The sequence below is a fragment of the Muntiacus reevesi genome, chromosome 2 (assembly GCF_963930625.1).
Source record: "Muntiacus reevesi chromosome 2, mMunRee1.1, whole genome shotgun sequence".
NCBI classification, from domain to species: domain Eukaryota; kingdom Metazoa; phylum Chordata; class Mammalia; order Artiodactyla; family Cervidae; genus Muntiacus; species Muntiacus reevesi.
The window spans coordinates 195,728,195-195,747,549 of NC_089250.1; the positions used below are offsets into that span (position 1 = coordinate 195,728,195).

Below are 19,355 nucleotides of genomic sequence, written 5' to 3' on the forward strand. Positions count from 1 at the left end.
ACTGACTTGACCTCCTTGCAGTCCAAGGGACTCTCGAGTCTTTCCCAACACCACAATTTGAAAGCATCAATTCTTTGGCACTCAGGCTTCATGACCATACATGACTAAAAACCACTGTGGTTTTTTACTGGGAAAAAACCACAGCTTTGACTAGACGGACCTTTGTCAGCAAAGTGACATCTCTGCTTTTTAATACGCTGTCTAGGTTTGTCATAGCTTTCCTTCCACAGAGCAAGCGTCTTTTGATTTCATGACTGCAGTCACCATCCACAGATGGCCCAGATGGCATCCCATCATTTCCACACTCCAGTCCGTGGAAATGGGAAGACTGAGAAAGGGAGGAATAGCCCTTCTCTTTAACAGCACAGCCTAGAAGTACTATATACCGCTTCTGCCCGCATCTCATTGCCCACTCTCATGGCTGCATGTACAGGCACAGGAGGCTGGGAGATATAGTCTCTATTTTGGACAGTTGTGTACCTAACTAGGAAGGGAAAAAGAACCGATGCTGCAAGGTAACCATCAATTATTGCAGGGAAGAAAGGGAAAAAAATCTGACGTTTTCTTCCTTTTGTTTTTCAGATAAAGAAAGAGATTGCTGAATAACTGCAGATGCATTTTAATGTTCCAGAGTAAATATGTCTGCCTACAGGAATAGCGCTTATGAGGAAGACCCAGATTACCCTGACTATTCTGACTCTCGAAACCATACTCAGGGGTATTTGAAAACGCCAGGTCCTCTGAACAACTCAGATGACTCCAGCACCAGGAGCAACCCATACCCAGCAGAGTCCAGAACAAGTCCAGACTATCTTGGGTCTCTAGCAGAACCAGATTATCCTGGATCTTGGAGTAATCCAGACTACCCTGGCACCAGGAGCCATCCATACTCTGCAGGGACAGACTATCCCAAACCTTTGTCAGAACCAGAGTATATTGGATCTCAGAGGAATCCATACCTGCCAGGCTCATCTGGAGAGCCAGACTACTCTCAGTCTCAACGAAATCGTGATTTTCCTGGTTCCAAAGGCAGAGGAAACTACACAGGCTCCAGAGTAAACCCAGATTATCTAGACTCCTTGGGAGAACCAGACTACCCTGGAGCTCAGGAAAACTTGAACTCTTCTGGCCCCAGAGCCACTTCAAACCATCCAGGCTCCAGAAGGAATCCGGAACATGCGAGTCCCAGAGTCAAGGCTTACATAGACTCCCTGGCAGAACCTGATTATCCAGGTGCTGAGAGTCAATCTAACCATCCACACTTTTTTGGAGAACCAGACTATCCGGGTGCTGAGGACTATCGGAACTCTACAAACTTTTGGGGAGAGCCTGATTACCCAGGTGCTGAGAATGGTCATGATTATGGCTCTTCAGAGGACCCAGAAATGGCCAGGCAGTAAGTGCTGGAATCTCCCTCCAGTGGGGATGGGAGATGAAGGTTAGATCATGAAGTCAATTAGTGTTTAACTTAATTGGGATAAGGATGCATATGATGATTTCCATGACCTGGATTTATGGTGAAACTTTCATACCTACCTGTATACCTCACCTGGGCCTTGGATTCTCAGCCTGAGGCTTCATGTTCTTAACTGATCATAATCTTTCATCACTTCTTGCTTGTATAACATCTTTCCCAATCTCTTACCTCTTCCTGCCTAGTCCCTGTAAGACATTTAGATTGCACTGTTTTGACCCTGCTACTTTGCCAATGAGATTAAGGTTAAGGTGATAATTATGAAGCCAAACCTTTTAACCAGAACTATATCAACAGGAATGCACTTTAATCAAGAAAATCTTTTGAAAATCTAACACCGTGGAGTCCATTTAACTCAATTATTTTTATACAAGGTGATTGAGCCACTTTCTGACTTTTTCCACTTTCATCTTTATTTTGCTGAAATTATCACCAGAATTGACCACTTTTCATGTTTAGAGCAGATTTGACTCATTGATCTTCTCCATTGTTGTTGTTTTCATCAAGTTTTATTGATTATAGTTTTTGCCATTGTTAGGATTTCTCTAAGGAGGTTTTTTAAGTCTAATTTTTCCTGATTCAGATCCTGTAGATCTAAATTTTGTCAAAAAGATTTTAATCTTCCATCAGTTTTAGTCATTGACAAATTTTATTAGGTACAGTTTGGGTCACTGACAGTGTTAACCTTGGGTGACAGTTCTACCAAATCTAATTTTTCCTGTGTGAAGTTTCTCAACGTTCATGTTGCCAACAGCATGTGATTATTTATTTATTTTTCAGGCTATTTTTAACCTGTAACAAATTTACTATGTGAAATTCTAACCAATGTGAGTTTTATTTTGTATGTACTATTTCTAGTGGTAATATCTATGAATTCAGCATAAATCCTTCTGGGTAGGCTTCAGCAGTATGTGAACCGAGAGCTTCCAGATGTACAAGCTGGATTTGGAAAAGGCAGAGGAACCAGAGATCAAATTGCCAACATCCATTGAATCATAGAATAAGCAAGGGAATTCCAGAAAAACATCTACTTTTGCTTCATTGACTATGCTAAAACCTTTGACTGTGTGGATGACAGCACACTGTGGAAAATTCTTCAACAGATGGGAATACCAGACCACCTTCTTCTGAGAAACCTGTATGCAGGCCATGAAGCAACAGTTAGAACCGGACAAGGAACAAAGGATTGGTTCCAAATCAGGAAAGGAGTACATCAAGGCTGTATATTGTCATCCTGCTTATTTAACTTATATGCAGAGTACATCATATGAAATGCTGGGCTAGATGAAGCACAAGCTGGAATCAAGATTGCCAGGAGAAATATCAATAACCTCAATAAGCAGATGACACCACCCTTATGGCAGAAAGCAAAGAGGAACTATTGAGCCTCTTGATGAAGAGGCCCCAAAACGAAAACATAAGAAAAAAACAGATGCAGTATTATAACAAATTCAATAAATACTTTAAAAAGGTAGTCAACATTCAAAACACTAAGATCATGGCATCTGGTCCCATCACGTCCTGGCAAATAGAAGGGGAAAAAGTGAAAATAGTGACAGATTTTATTTTCCTGGACTCCAAAATCACTGCAGGTGGTGGCTGCAGCTACAAAATTAAAAGACACTTGCTCCTTGGAAGGAAAGCTATGACAAACCTAGACAGAATATTAAAAGCAAAGACATTACTTTGTTGACAAAGGTCCATCTAGTCAAAGCTATGGTTTTTCCAGTAGTCATGTATGGATGTGAGAGTTGGACCATAAAGAAGGATGAGTGCCAAAGAATTGATGCTTTTGAACTGTGGTGTTGGAGAAGACTCGTGAGAGTCCCTTGGACTGCAGGGAGATCTAACCAGTCAATCCTAAAGAAAATCAATCCTGAATATTCATTGGAAGAACTGATGCTGAAGCTGAAGCTCTAATATTTTGACCACCTGATCTGAAGAGCCGACTTATTGGAAAAGCCCTTTATGCTGGGATAGATTAAGGACAGGAGGGGAAGGGGTGACAGAGGATGAGATGGTTGGATGGCATCACTGTCTCAATGGACATGAATTTGAGCAAACACTGGGAGATAATAAAGGATAGGAAAGCATAGCATGCTGCAGTCCATAGGGTTGCAAACAGTTGGACATGACTTAGTGACTGGACAGCAAGAAACAAAAATATGGGATTTGGGTGTGTAGTGGGATCAAATGTCTTCAGAATCTAAATCGGAGGTTAAAAGGACCAGGTCAAAATGTCCTACTTGGTCTTATCCCCCACTGCCTGATTCATCATTGAAAATATACCTTTGACCTTGTCACTCCCTTGTTTATTATCTTCCATGGTTCTCCATAACCTTTGGGAGAAAGACTCCACCACTTCATTTATGATACCTTAAGAATGAGGATGTGCTGGGCTAATGTAAGATGCCAGCCGAAGCCCAGCCTGACTGACCTCCTCCCACTTCTGCTATCCTCTCCCTGTTGTCATTGGTTAGTGTCTAAGTCATGTCTGACTCTTTTGCGACCCCATGGACTCTAGCCTGCCAGGCTTCTCTGTCCATGGGAATTCCTAGGCAAGAACACTGGAGTGGGTTGCCATTTCTTGTCCAGGAAATCTCCCCAACCCGGAGATCGAACCCACATCTCCTATATTGGTAGGCAGGTTCTTTACCACTGGGCCACCTAGGAAGCCCATCTTCTTCCTACCTCAACCCAACACTCTAGGTCAGTGGTTCTTAACCTTGACTGATGCTTATAATTACATAATTACCTGGGGGGCCTTAAAAATCATACAAATACGTGGGCCCAACTTTCAGAGCTTCTATTTAGTTGTTTGAGGTGAGGCCTGGGAATTGATAAATGCATAAAATTGAGAATCATTGCTCCAGGTTAATTGACTTTCATAGCATTCCTTTGATATATTCAGCACTTTCTGGTCCCACAGATTTACTTGTGCTGTTCTTCATCTTTGGATGCCATCCTCCTAACTCTTTATGTATGGATTTATCCTTCCAATCCCAGGTCAGATGTCTCTTTTCCATGTAGATTTCCCTTCAAACTCCCAGCCCAAATTTTCTCTTTCCTGTGAACTCATTGGATCTGTCTTCTTATATTCCCCAGTTACTACTTGTATTATAATTGCTTGTGGTTGTGTTTAAGGAGCTCGACCAGACTGTGTGGAGAGTCCCTGAGGGTCAACAACCCATGTCTTTGTCTTTGTGTTCTATTCCCCTTGCCCATGCCTGACTGGCATTCAGTGGAATGAATGGATGGGCGGGTGGATGAATGGATGGATGGATGATTGTCCTTACTGTGCTACCAGATGAACACTGATTCATCATTTTGGGATTGCAGAATGCTCAGCAGAACATCTTCAGTCCAGCCCTCGTTTCACCATGAGGGTGTCAGCCCCATGGGCATCCTTGGGAGAGAGGATGTTGATTATCCTGAAAGCATTGAAATGAAATCTGTGGGGATGGCAAATCCGCATCCAGGTGCTCCTGGAAATGGCTATGGTAAGCATTTGTTAAGAAGAGGATCATTTCCTGGGAGGAAAATAAAATTCAATGGGCTTGGGACCAGTCATTAGAGATCAGTGAGAGAAGTGGTTTACCTCCGCTCCTTCAAACATCCACTTTACAAAGGTTGAACCTGAGGGTGTAGAGAAGAGAAACAGTGTGATCATTTATCTGAGCACATTGGGCAGGAGTGGTGCCTGTGTGTGGAGGCTGATGGTCAGGTTCAAGCCCTTGGCTGTTATGTGAATAAGCTGGTCCTGGTGTGGCCAGATCCTCAGATTTTCCTAGAGAAGCCAGAAATCTGGTTTTACACATGTTCCCAGATAATTCTTTAAATAAATTAAAAAAATCCCTGTGCTGAGCAAACAAAACAACTGGTAGACTAGATTGAGTTTGTGCGGCTGCCAGTGGCCAGCTTTAGTTAAGCACCTCCTAAAGGTGTTCAGATGGCCAGGTCAGCATTTGTATTTTTGGAACCTACGGGGGACACAGGGAGTTAGAAGCAGCTCTGTCCTCATGATATTTAAAGCCTAGGTGAGGAGGTGACAAGAGCACATAAAGACTAAAGAAAATGAGCAAACAGATGGATAATATGTGAAAAATCATCTCATTCTCAGAATCTGATGTGTGTAAAGGTTTAGCTCTGGGAGGTAAAGAAAATTCTACCAGTTCTCATCTTCTGAGAGAGAAAAAAAAAGGGGGGACTTTTCTGATAGCGAAAGCCAGCTCATGGCACAAGTCGATGTTATAGAAATTCAGAGCTGGAGAAGGGGTTCAGCCTTGAACAGAGCATGGGGTCCAAGTGCTGGTTGGTGCAGATGAAAGATCGCTCAGCCCTGACTAGTAGGGAAGAGATTGAAGAAGACAGGGAGGAGGAGATGGAATTGCCACACACTAAGGAAAAATGCGGGCTGTTATACATTTGCAGAGAAAACATTCAGTTGGGCTATTCCAAACCTTTATGCCAGGCATTCTCAGTGTGGCATATGGATCTCAAGGGGTGAAAATTTATTGAAAGGCCCAGAAAAAACCTTCCTCTTTTTATGTATAGAGAAGATACACAAAAATGTAATTATACAGTATAACTATGGTATTAAAATGTCATGGGGGTACTTCCCTGTTGGTCCAGTGTTTAAGAATTCACCTGCCAGTATAAGAGACATGGGTTCAATCCCTGGTCCGTGAAGATCCCATGTTCCACTGGGCACCTAAGCCCAGGTGCCACAATGCTGAAACATGTGCACCTATAGCCCACGCTCTGCCGCAAAAGAAGCCACTGCAATGAGAAGCCTGTGTATTGCAACTAGAGTAGCCCCCACTTGCCACAACCGTAGGAAGCCTGCACACAGCAGCGAAGACCAGTGCAGCCAAAAATAAATAAGTAAATAATGTCGTGAGGGAGGGCAGTGAGGAAGAACTGTCTTAAAAGACTCCGTAGGTGGTCTGTAATGAAAAAAAAAAAAAAAAGGATTGAGAAACACTGCCCCACTCTGATGCAAGCGGAGCTAATAACTGGTTTGGAGGGTTTCCCACACTGGAGACTGCTAAGCACTTTACTTTTACAGTCTTCTTTCCTCTGCAGCAGACACTACTGCTCTCCCTGTTTACAGAAGGGAAAACTGAGGTTCAGAGAGAAACATGCTAGAGGTCACCTAGCTACTAAATCAAAAGAGACAGTCTCCCTGACTCCACATTACTGTTGGGTAGAAGCAGGGAAAATATGGATTGCTGACCACCAAGCTCCACAGAACACTGGAATTAAAAAGCTGTTTTAAAAAGTGGCCACATAAAGTGTGGCTTCCTTCTCTGGGCTCCTTTTAGGACCAAGGTTGTAGCCCCAGCATTTACTTATCCTGTGCTATACCATCTTGTTAGACTATGCACTCCTTAAGGAGAACCCGTTTCATCCATGTATCTTCCAAGGCTCCATGAAATTTTCCTAATGCTTGGCACACAGTAGGTGCTTGAGCAATGCTAACTGAATTAAAAGCAACAGCTGTAAGGGATGTATTGGTTAGCTATTGCCACAGGAATGCTGTGTAACAAGCAACTCTAAAACCCAGGGTTGCACGATAAGCATCATTTATTTCTCATCCACACATCTGTGGGTTTGCTTGGAGCTTGACTGAACCAGATTGGGTTTGGTTGTGTCTGATTTGAGTTCACAGATTCTGTTTAGGTATAGTGTCCTTCTTGACCCAGTGAACTAACCTGGGCCATTTTCATCCCATGGCATAAGCTGTAAGCACACAAACATATAATGTCTGCGAGCAGAAACATAAAATGTCTCTGAGTCCTTGGTTTGGAACTAGCAAACTATCATTTCTACTATGTTCCACTGATAAAGACAAGTCACATGACCAAGTCCAACCTCAATGGAGGTGTCCAAAGTGGAAGAAGTATAATATTTGCTGAAAAACAACTGATTTACCACAATAGTATATTATGGTAAATATATTATATATTTTACCTATTATATTAAGAATTTGTGGTGTTCTGGGATTTTTTTCAAGCACTTTTAAACATAGTTAACATCAGTTACAAATATTAACTGATTCAGTTTCCCCAACAAAAACTAACTGCTTCAATTTCCCCAACAATCCTATGTGAAGGCCTATTATTATCCTTGTTTTACAGACTAAGATATTGAAACTCAGACTATTAAGTAACATATGCCAGAGAGCACACAGTTAATAAGGCAGCAAAGCTGGGAACTGATCCTTGGCAAGAAGTTCCAGAACCTCCTGAAGTATAATTTCATACATCTCCATCAAAATGTGCTCCAATTTTTTCTGTTGTGGAGTTTAGACTTCATTGTTTATCATGAGTTGAAAAAAAATATATTGAAATGTGGCACTGTCACGTAGATGTCCAAAGTGGACTCTGTCCCTGAGAAAATCATTCCAAGTTTTTAATTTATTCATGTGTCATCATAAAAGGCTACAACTAGAAGGAAGCTTTGTAATCATCTCAACAAAATTTGTTTAATTTTTAGAAGTAGGACATTTTTTTAACAGAAGTTTTAGGTTCACAGTAACATGGAGGAAAAGCGACAGATTTCTCAGGTACCCTGTACTCCACACGTGCACGCGTGTGTGCTCAGTCACTCAGTTGTGTCTGACTCCCTGAGACTCCTTGGACCAGAGCCCGCCAGGCCCCTCCGTCCATGGAACCCTCCAGGCAAGAACACTGGAATGGGTTGCCATTTCCTACTCCAGGGAACACACGCATGGCCTCGCTCATTATCAGGGTCCCCCACGACAGTGGGACATTTGTTACAACTGAACCTACATTGACATATCATTATCACCCCAAATCCTTAGCTTACATTAAGTTTCACCTTGGGTGGTACATTCTATGGGTTTCAGCCCTTGTATCCATCATAAGGGTATCCTGCAGAGTATTTTCACTGTCCTAAACCCCTCTGAAGCTTCCCAGTGGCGCTAAAGGTAAAGAACCTGTCTACTAATGGTGGAGACATAAGAGATATGGGTTTGATAGCTGGGTCAGGAAGATTCCTTGGAGAAGGAAATGGCAACCCACTCCAGTATCTTTGCATGGAGAATCCCATGGACAGAGGAGCCTAGTGGGCTACAGTCCACAGGGTCACAAAGAGTGGGACATAACTGAAGCAACTTAGCACACAAACCCCTCTGAGCTCCATCTATTCATCCCTTCCCCTCCAGACAAGTATTTCTCAAACTCTGAGTTATGGCCCACTAACAAGGTCCTGCTGACCATCGTGTGCTCAGTAATAACTAATGTGGGATCAATTGTCTTGTCTCTTCATTCCAGTGAATCCTGCTTATGTGGGTGATGACGGTCTCGGCCCAGCTTATGGAGACCCACCCTTGTCTGGACATGATTGGCTCAGTTCACCCCAAGGTAAGGCTTCAGTGAACAGTGACCAAAAGCATCCGTCCTGCAGAAGGAGCCTGCTCAAGGCAATGCAGACATTGTCACTGACTCTTGGCTTTTGGTGTAGTAACTGATGCGGCACTTCCTTAATTTATCATAATAGGTTTTATTCTAAACATGCAGAGTTTTTTTCTCCTTTGGATATCAAGGTGTCTTCGCTAGGACTCTTCTGGTTGCAAGTGACAGAAACCCAGCTCACCCAGGCCCAAGGCTTGTTGCTGCAGGAAGGATGTGGGTAAACAAAGAACAGAAGGTAGAATTGCCTTCCAGCACTTTAGTACAGAGCCTGACATGGCGCATAGTAGGTGCTCAGAGGTATTTGTTGGATGAGTTACAGGAACCAGGGCCTCTGGGTCTGAAACCAGGAGCTCAGGGCCACCTGGACTCTCTTTTTCTCCATCTATTTTGCAGACAGCTTCTCTTTATGCTTCACCTCATTCATCTCAACTAGTCAGGCCTTCTCTGCTGGCCAGGGAGCTTGACATCAGACACGCACACAGCCAGTAATCTCAGGAGAAATCTTCCTCTCTTTCTAGGCCTGTCGGTCATTTCTGCGGAAACTCTCTCCAGCCCCATTTGGGACACATGCCTACACATGAACCAGTCATTTTTACATAGGAAAGAAGGCTTGGGTCACATGTCCGTCCCATGGCTAATACATGTGTTGGTGAGATGGCAGTGACTTGACCAAAATTTTTCTGAATAATCATAGAATTATTATGATAGTGGAGGATAGGGGCAATCAGCTTGAAGAAGGCTTTGAAAATCAGTTAGGAAGCTCTATAAGGATCACCTTATAGGTGTGAGGAAGGTCTGATCAGAGGCAGAGGCCGAGGAAGTAAAAAAGCATCAGAGGAGAGAGGTCAGGGAATGCTGGAAGCTAGAGGCAAACCTGTGAATACCAAGGAATAAATTGAAGACATCCTCCGTGTAACAACACATATTGTGGGGCCCCATGACTTGAAACTATCTCTCACCTTTTGACACCGGACCCTGTAGCTTCACTCTTTAAGAGGCTTCTTAAGGAGGCCTGTATCTTTCAAGAAATAGGTGTTGCCACTTGGGAGAGAACACCATGGGGATATAAACAATCATGCTCTCTATCTGTCTTCCATGAGAGCAGGGAATGGCTTTAACTACTGGGGAAAAGAAATGCCTTCAAACCTCTTAAGATGCTTTGTGGCCAATATGAAGATTAGGGCCTCTGGGTGGGAGAGGAGTCCCCAGAAGGCAGAGAGAAGTAAAGAAATAGAGGACCCAGAGATGAACCTGGCTTTCTCTACCATTTTGCTTTACTAGTTCTGATTCTCAAATCATTTACAATTAACTGATGGACAGTCTTCTGATAGAGTGTCACTTTGGTGGATCATGCTAGCAGCTAGGAAGTACTTGGCATTTAGTAGGTACTCATAAATATTCATTTACGAATGAAGGAAGTAGTGAATCTTCCGACAGGAAAGGACCAAGGAGAAGTAACTAAGTTTAAGGCACCTTGCTTTGGGACCAGACAGACTTCCGTTTGATCCTGAGCTCTTCTACTTGCTGGTTTTGTGGCCTTAAACAAATTACCTTTTTGGGCCTCAGTTTTCTTAGTTATAAAATGGGGTTTAGGGACTTCCCTGGTGGTCCAGTGGCTAAGACTCCAAGCTCCCAACGCAGGGGGCCCGGGTTCAATCCCTGGTCAGGGATCTAGATCCCACATGCCGCAACTGAGGTCACATGCAGCAACTAAAAAACCTGGTACAGTCAAAGAAATAAATAAAATGGGGTTTATTACAGCACTTACTTCATAGGGTGATTATGAAAATCAAACAATATATTCTATTTAAAGTAGTTAGCCTGCAGGTATTGTTACTGATGGTTATCATGTATTGTTTTTTACAAGGAACTTTTTTTTTGGCTGTGCTGGGTCTTTGTTGCTGTATGCAAACTTTCTCTAGTTGCGGCCACAGCTCTCTAGTTGTGGTGCACAGGCTTAGTTGCTCCGCAGCACGTGGAATCTTCCTGGACTAGGGATTGAACCCATGTCCCCTACATTAGCAGGCAGATTCCCAGTAGTAGTAATTTTCGTTGGTGTGGGGAGAAGGAAAGAGTTCTATTATTAGTCCAGTCCTGCCATTTAATGAGAGTATGATTAGGAGGGAGTTTAGTTCATTCCTCTGCACCTCAAATTCTCCAACTATTAAATAAACAGCACAACCAAGGTGATTTCCAGATCAGGTCTGCTGGGTAGGGACTGTGTCCAGGTGCCCAGCACTGACATAGGACAGTGGTTTATTTTCCTCTTGTGACAAGAAGTATGCCAGGAACGAGTCCAGAGTTTCTATGGCACCTCTGCCCATGATACTCTCAACGCCCGAGGCTCCTTCTGAAGCGTCTTTTCCCACCACCCTCAGCTGGTGAACGTTTTACCCTCTTGTTTTCCAAATGGCTGTATCTGGTCAGGAAGAAGGTGAAATGGTGAAATGCCAAGGGTTAAATCAGGCAAACTTTCATCCTTTAAAGAGCGTTAACAGAAGCCACAATCTTGTTGGCTAGAATGGGATCACAGGCCCATCCTAGGCTGCAAAAGGAGCCACTCTTTGCCACGAAGGAAGCTGGGAGAGTTCTAACAGCGCAGTGGCTGCACAGGAAAGGAGGCATCTGCTGATGTGGGAGAAAGAGAGAATGGGTGTGGGAAGCAGACAGACAGCAGTGGGGCTACCCAGGCAGTCAGCAGATAGCAGCTGCTTCCCTGTAAACCCATCTGGATGTACTTAGGCACATAAAATTAGAAATAAAACGTAAGTCTTGGACCAGAGGTACCAATTAAAAAGAAGACCTTGCCCTTTGATTATGAGTCATTTAGAAGAATCTCTGCCTTCTGTTTTTAGAATCCTATTGCTTTAATGAAGAATTCTGTTTCTGGCCTTTTACCTAGCTACTGGGACAGAATCTCCACAGGAAAACTCTCCTCTTCTTGGGGATCCCCCTCTGGTGTAGATGTGGGGAGCTGTACTGTGATTTGTGGGGGACTGGTTTTGTCCGTCTCATCCTGGCATTAAAAGCTGTGGATGGGGCAGCTCTCTGTGACTGTCATCACTTTTCTGGGCGGTTCCCAACAATGCCAGTGTGACTGCTATATGAGGTCTTGGGAAGCTCACCTTGGTGGGACCTAAGGCTTGAGGGGACGAGAGATGCTTTCTGGTGGTCAAGTGAATGAAATCATTGTCGAGGTTGAGCTTGCCCCATCGGGGGTCCAAAGCCGACCATCCTCAAGTCAGATTATTCCAGAAAAGACACCGGTGAACTCAAACTCCATCCTGGTCTCCTCCATTTCTGACAGCGATGTGACAGACTCTCAGATTTTCAGCAATCGGAATGACCAAAAGGGCAAGCAGTTATTACGGTTTGCAACACCTTTGAAGGAATCGTTTTCTCAGACCCTTCATAACTCAGAAAACACAGGCTTAGGCACCCTTCATACTTCACACGAGAACATCCAAGGTGAGACCCTGGGGCAGAGGAGTTAGAATGGGAGCAACCCCTTCCGAGTTGCCCATAGGGTTGTGGTTTTAAAACACTGAATAGGGTGAAGGCTTGGTAGATGACCTGAGGCTGCTTGGGACTCGGAAGGGGTCACTTTGAGAGGACCTGACGCCTAAGAAGGAGTTTTACCTTGATCAAGCTCATTTCACGTGCCCGGTGTTCTGCCTTTGTGTTATCCATCGAATTTAGTTTTATTTGCCTGCCACTCTCCGCACGTGTAATACAGGCACGCCTGTCATTTCCATTTGCTGAGGGACTGAGGCTCAAGGAAATTAAATGACATAGCAGATCTGGGATCAAATGCAAGTCTGCCTGATTCCCAAGCCTGACGCCTTAACCACCATCCCGAACTGCTTTGGACCCAATCCCTAGGTTCATGTATCACGCGATGCCTCTATTTGTCAAGTCCTCCGTGAAGCCAGGTCTTAACTGAGACCCTCCCTTGCCTCACAGCTCCTGACATCAGACACTGTTTCCCAGATGTTGTTTCTCTTTCTCCCCGTAATACTCCAGGCAAGAAGTCCAGCCATTCTCAGTGACTTCTAAAAGGGGGGAAAAATCTATTCACATCAAAGCATATTATGAGTTTAGCTCCTTTGTTGAAAGATTGGGCATCTCTTGTCACATTGCTGTCTCCCCGAATTTATGGGACTTTTTTCCTCCTTCAACTTTATTCCTCTGTCTGTCCCCATGTCTCTCTTAGGAGATGCTCAAATTCCTCATCTTCAGCCAAGTGATTTGGAGGCCCTCTTCTGGGAATTCTCCCTCCGCCTCAGCTATGTCACTGAGAGGAGGGTTCCCATGTAGCTCAGCAACAGGGCCAGGAGCCAGCCACTCCTGCCGTGGGCCCGGTGGCCCCCCGCTGCTCCCCACCCCTGTAATGGATGGGGCCAAGTGCCATGCAGACACAACCCACCCAGAGGGAGAAGGCACTGCCTTTTCCTTATTTTTTGAGTCTTGCTTTTTTGAGAAGGAAGAAACCTTTTTCAGGCAACCCTTCAGCAGACCACCTCTCAGGATTGCCGATGTTATCACATACCTGGAGCTAAACAGGTCACCTGCTGGGTTCTGGGGTCATCGAGATAGACTCAGACTCACAGGGCCTGCTGGGCCCTGGCGATGAGAACCTGGAGATGAACCCCACCCTGCAGAAGCCCAGGACATGGGAGGGAGGCAGGTAGATGCCTAAACTGAATTGGGATCCTATTAAAAAGGAGAGATGATTGTGGGGTAGGTGATCACAGCATCTGCCACGTGGACCTAAAGTGTGAATCTGAGTTCTCGGGAGAGGAGAGGGACATCATTCCAGGGGTAGAAGAGCAGAAGACAACAGTCAAGAAAAGTAAAGATGATGCTTGGGCCTGAAGCTCAGGGGGGCGAAAGAAAGTCGTGCAGAAAATTACAGAGAGAAAAGAACCAGGTTGACCACACATTCTGGCTTTGCTGAATGTGCCGTGTCATAGGAAAAAGGAAAACACGGAATTGGAATTGCATACAAACTGTCACGTGCTTTGGCTTTGAGATGTCACATGTGTATGCACCATCTTGTTTTTATTTGTGACTTTTCGGCTCACTGAGTCTGCATATTCTTTCCTGTGCACTCATAAAAACATGCTCTAGATCTTTAGCACCATATTTTCAATTGCTATTATTCTGTTAAAATAAAAAAAAAAATTAATCTCCATTTTTTTTTTCCTGCAGGACAAAAGTTAATCGAGTCTCTGATACCCATGACATCTAGAGACAGAATTAAAGCCATTAGGAATCAGCCAAGGACCATGGAAGAAAAAAGGAACCTTAGGTATGGACCAAAAGTTTTTTCGCTCGCACAGATTTCATGGAAACCTTAGTCTTCTACCTTTGTCTCATGTCAGAAAGATAAGAAATAAATGCAAAAAAAAAAAAAAAAAAGAAAGAAAAAGAAGTAAACGCAAGGGAAGAGGTAATCTTCCTACCAAAGAATTCCACATAATGTGTGTTGGTCACCTGGACTCTGGGCTCTGCTTAGTGACCTGCTTCCAGAGAGTGGAGGATGGAAAGAGGGGGACATCGCTTCCCGGAGTGAAGTCTAGCTAATCCTACCTGGGTCAGGTGCTCAAGACTAACATCCCCAGAGATAAGTCGTGTGATCAAAGAGTCCTCTCTCTGTGTGTGTGCATGCATGCTTAGTCGTGTCTGACTTTTTGCAACCCCATGGACTGCAGCCCACCAGGCGCCCCTGTCCATGAAATTCTTCAGGCAAGAATACTGGAGTGGGTTGCATTTCCTTCTCCAGAGGATCTTTCCAACCCAGGGACTGAACCTGTATCTCTTGCACCTCCTGAATTGGCATGCATGTTCTTTACCAGCTGAGCCACCTGGGAAGCCCCCCATCCCCATGTACTCTCTTCTAAAACCCACAACACTAGTCTAACCAGAGAAAAAAAAGCAGAGAAAGCGTAATCAAGGGACGGTTTTCATAATACCTGAGCAGTATTCTTCGAAACTGTCAAGATCATCAAAAAGAAGGAAAGTTTGAAACATGGTCACAGGCTGGAAGATTCTAAAGAGACACGACTGCTAATGTGATGTGGGGTCCTGGACGGGTCCTGGAATAGAAAATGAGCATCTATGGAAAAACTGGTCAAGTCAGGATAGTCTGGAGTTTAGGTAAAAGCTACACACCGACGTTGGTTCCTTAGTTGCAACCAACCTACCATAGAAATGTAAGATGTTAGCAGAGGACATGGTGAGTGGGAGATGGGGATTTCCTGTATTGTTTTTGTAACTTCTCTGTAAATTTTAAACTCCTCTTAGAAGAAAGGTGTGTGTAAGAGGAGAGTTCCCTGGTGATCCAGTGGTTAGGACTTGGTACTGTCATTGCTGTGACCTGGGCTCAATGCCTGGTTGGGGAACTAAGATCCTGCAAGCCATAGCTGTACCAGGCAGGTGCAGGGATCGGGGCAGAGAACGGGGACACAAAACCCAAACAAACAAAACCTCAGAAGCTTTCTAAGCCCAGGAGTTCAAAAACAAGAGTGAGGGCTGTTTAAGCCTTCAGCCCTTCTTGCATTTATCATTCCTCAACATTTTTCTTTTTGCAATTTGTAGGAGTGGACAGGGCTTCCCAGGTGGCACAGTAGTAAAGAATTCGCCTGCCCTTGCAGGAGACCCAAGAGATGAAAGTTTCACTCCCTGGATCGGGGAGATCCCTTGGAGAAGGAAATGGCAACCCACTCCAGTATTCTTGCCTGGAAAATTTCATGGATAGAGGAGCCTGGCGGGATACAGTCCATGGGGTCACAAAGAGTTGGACATGACTGAGCGACTAAGCACAAAGATGATAGTGGAATCGATGCAATTGCTAATAAATAATTGTATGTGTGTAAATAAATGATGTAATTGTTCTGAGGTTCAGAGTCTGGCAGGGAAAGTAGATTGGTCAACAAGTAACTTATGAATGATAGAAAGAATATCAGGCCAAATCAATGTAGAAGGAGGAGGGAGAGGGGGGAGGACTAGAAGATAACAGGACTAGAGTTAACAGTCCACTTGGGCAAAGTAGGGGACGTCTGGGAACTGAGCTTTGGAAGATGGTGTTGTGGGGGTGGGCCTTTGGCTGGGCCAAAGGAAAGAGCCCAGAGCAAAGGAGATGTAATGAGTTCATGGAAAAGTAAAGAGAACAACTGCAGCTGGATCTTTTTGGAAACACTCTTCCGTTTCAAACTCTGCTTGGCTCTGTCTGTCACACTGTGAGGGCCTTGTGATGACCCGAAAGACTTTAGAGCAGGATTTTCAATCTGACATTTGAGTCGGGATTATTCCATGTTTGGGGGGGCTGTCCTGTTCACTGTAGGGTATATACAGCAGCATCCCTGGTCTTCAGATGTCAGCGGCACTCCCAACCCCCCCGTCGGACAACCAAAAAGTCTCCAGACGTACCCAAATATAAATATCCCTTGAGACCAAAAATCTTCCTGGTTGAGCACCACTGTCTTCTAAGACCCCAGCCACTTACCCACAGTTATCACTCACACTCTCCACCCTTCCCCTGCTCATTCCTGCCCATCCTGGCCTCCATGGGGCTTCGAGTTGGCTGTTTCCTGTGTTCTGACAGTCCCTTATCCACAGACTAACCCCCTCTTCTCCTTCCAGACTTTGTGCAAATAAGGCGCCATTCAAATCCTAACAGGGTCTTCATCCCAGTGTTTCCCACCTCCTTACTCTGCTGTTTCCCCCTCCTCTTTCCCATAGTACCACTCACCTTCTATTATCTTATATTGTTTACCTACTTTATGATTACATTTCTTATTTGTTTTCTTCCCCTTCCAACTAAGGTGTCTGCTCCAGGACCTGGGGAGATCTGTCTGTGCCTTCCCACCTGGGACTGTGCCTGGCACGTGGCAGGCACTCAAGAAATGTCAAGGGGATGGATGCATTACCGCATTGGTGTCTCACTGTCTTCTGCCCTTTCCCACAGGAAAATGGTCGACAAAGAGAAAAGTAAGCAGTCCCGTCGTATCCTGGAGCTCAATTGCTGTGCCCAGTGTCTGAACTCCATCTCACTGGTAAGTCGGTCTTTACTGAGGTCAGTAAATGGGCACAGAGGAGGGTGAAACCAGGGAGTGGGGAGAGTGGGGATGACAGGGGACTCACAGGAAGGCAAAACCAAAATTCAGGGCTGTTTCCTTGAAAGAACATAGAAATTGGGTCAGTTCAGGTGTGGGGAAAACATGTGGGCATAGGAAGGTCTAAGGAACTGCAGAGTTATTCAGTTATTTGGGCAGCCTAGCTACTGTGAGTGTCACCTTCAACAGCAAACCTAGGAAGATAATAAATAATAGTGATGCTGACCCAGGTTCTTGGCCTTCCTCAATCAATAGAAATTGATAAGAGGCCAGATAAGAAATTCTGGCAAGTCTTTACTAGGGCCCCTGCAAAAACAAGCAGCAGGTTCTCTTGCTTGCTCCCCAAGGTAGGGGCAGCCTGGTTCCTAATATGGGCTGAGAGTAGGGGTATGTCCAGGGGAGTGGCGGCGATGGTGATGCCATCCAGCCATCTCATCCTGTCTCCCCCTTGTCCTTCTGCCCTCAATCTTTCCCAGCATCAGGGTCTTTTCCAATGAGTCAGCTCTTTGCCTCAGGTGGTCAAAGTACTGGAGCTTCAGCCTCAGCATCTGTCCTTCCAGTGAATATTCAGGGTTGATTTCCTTTAGGGTTGACTGGCTTGATGTCCAAGGGCCTCAGAAGTGGTGGCCTGTTGCTTTTGTCAGGCCTGTTCGGTAGGTATCTGTTGAGGGGCCGTCCAGTCCAGTGCTTTGTGTCCACCCCCAGGCATACCGAAGGTTCAAGAACAACCTGTCAGAACTGCTTGATTCCATCAGCCTGTGGCAGAAGACGCTCAAGGTCATCGGAGGCAAGTTCGGCACCAGCGTCCTCTCCTATTTCAACTTTCTGAGATGGCTTTTGAAGTTCAACATTTTCTCGTTCATTGTGACCTTCAGCTTCATCATCATCCCTCGGCTGACTGTGACACAGGAGAACGACCTCCAATTCACCGGTCTGGAATTTTTAACTGGGGCGGTAAGTGCTCCCCCACCCCTGGAGTTCATTCTTGGAAGCCCTGCTGGCGCCCTTCTAGGCCTCTCATTTGCCTGAGAGTCAACTGATGCGAAAACGGGTGTGTAAAGTGCTTTCTCTTTTTCTCCAAAGTGACACACACACAATTTCGGGAGAATTTCTGTCTCCCGAGGTGACCATGTTACCAGTTTCTGTTGTCCAGAATCCTCTTCTCTGCACACCTATGGGCATACACATGGTTTATTTTTAAACAAAAGATGAATTATTCATATGGACTTCCTGTGACTTGCTTCCTTCCACCATCTCATATTGGTGTTCATAGATCTACCTTTTCTTTCTTTTTTGTTTTCTTTCTACAAAATACAGTGCTTCTTTAAAAAAAAAATTTCCTAGTATAGAAGAGAACAAATTAAGAAAAAGTCTATTTCACGCTCACTCTTTTGTCTACCCCTCTAGGTTGGAGTGTATCTTTATCCACCTTTTTTCTTCCTATACAGTCATAGATACATAGATACACAAGTCGATAATACTAAAATATTTTTTTAAGTAAAAGGAGGGTGAGATAATACAAGTCTTGCCTTGCAACATTTTTTGCTTTACTGTGTATGTTGTGTGTATAACATACACATCCATGTTATCCTCTTTATAAACAACCACAGTGTATCTACCAGGTGCTTTATTGGAGCACATAGCTCCCACGTTGTGAATTTACCTTCTAGAAGAGGTTTCTGCCACTGAGATTCTGTGGATAGACAAATAGCTCTACAGCCAAATCTGGCTCACCACCTGTTTCTATATAGCCTGCAAAATAGGATTGGTTTCCACATTTTTTAATGGTTGGGAAAAAAACAAAAGGGATAACCTTTTTAAATTGGAATGTAATTGCTTTACAATGTGTTGGTTTCTGCTGCACAATGAAGTGAATCAGTCATATGTATACATATCTCCCCTCCCCCGTGGACTTCCCTCTCACCCCCATTGCCATCCTGCTCGTCTAGGTCATCACAGAGCGCTGAGCTGAGCCTCCCATGCTATAGAGCCGGTCCCCACTAGCGATCTGTTTTATACATTGTAGTGTATACATGTCAGTTGTACTCTCCCAATTCATCTCACCTTCCTCTCCTCCACCCCCATGTCCACATGTCTGTTCTGTATATCTGCCCCTGTATTCCTGCGCTGCTAACAAGTTCATCTCTACCATTTTTTCTAGAGTCCACATATATGCATTAATATACAATATTTGCTTTTCTTTTTCTGACTTACTTCCCTCTGTATGACAGACTGTATCGATCCACATCTGTACAAATGACCCGATGTTGTTCCTTTTTCTGGCTGAGTAATATTCCATTGTATATCTGTACCACATCTTTATCA

At 44.5% G+C, this 19,355-nt stretch overlaps 1 protein-coding gene across 1 annotated transcript in view; it reads left to right on the forward strand.

The window, feature by feature from the left end:
• Positions 1-638: 638 nt before the first annotated feature.
• Positions 639-19,355, forward strand: part of TMC5 (transmembrane channel like 5) — a 51,257-nt gene continuing 32,540 nt past the window's right edge. The window contains exons 1-6 of the mRNA XM_065919285.1: positions 639-1,396; positions 4,814-4,974; positions 8,773-8,862; positions 14,125-14,224; positions 16,883-16,970; positions 17,736-17,984. Coding sequence (XP_065775357.1) covers positions 639-1,396; positions 4,814-4,974; positions 8,773-8,862; positions 14,125-14,224; positions 16,883-16,970; positions 17,736-17,984 — 1,446 coding nt within the window. The remainder of the gene's footprint in view (positions 1,397-4,813; positions 4,975-8,772; positions 8,863-14,124; positions 14,225-16,882; positions 16,971-17,735; positions 17,985-19,355) is intronic.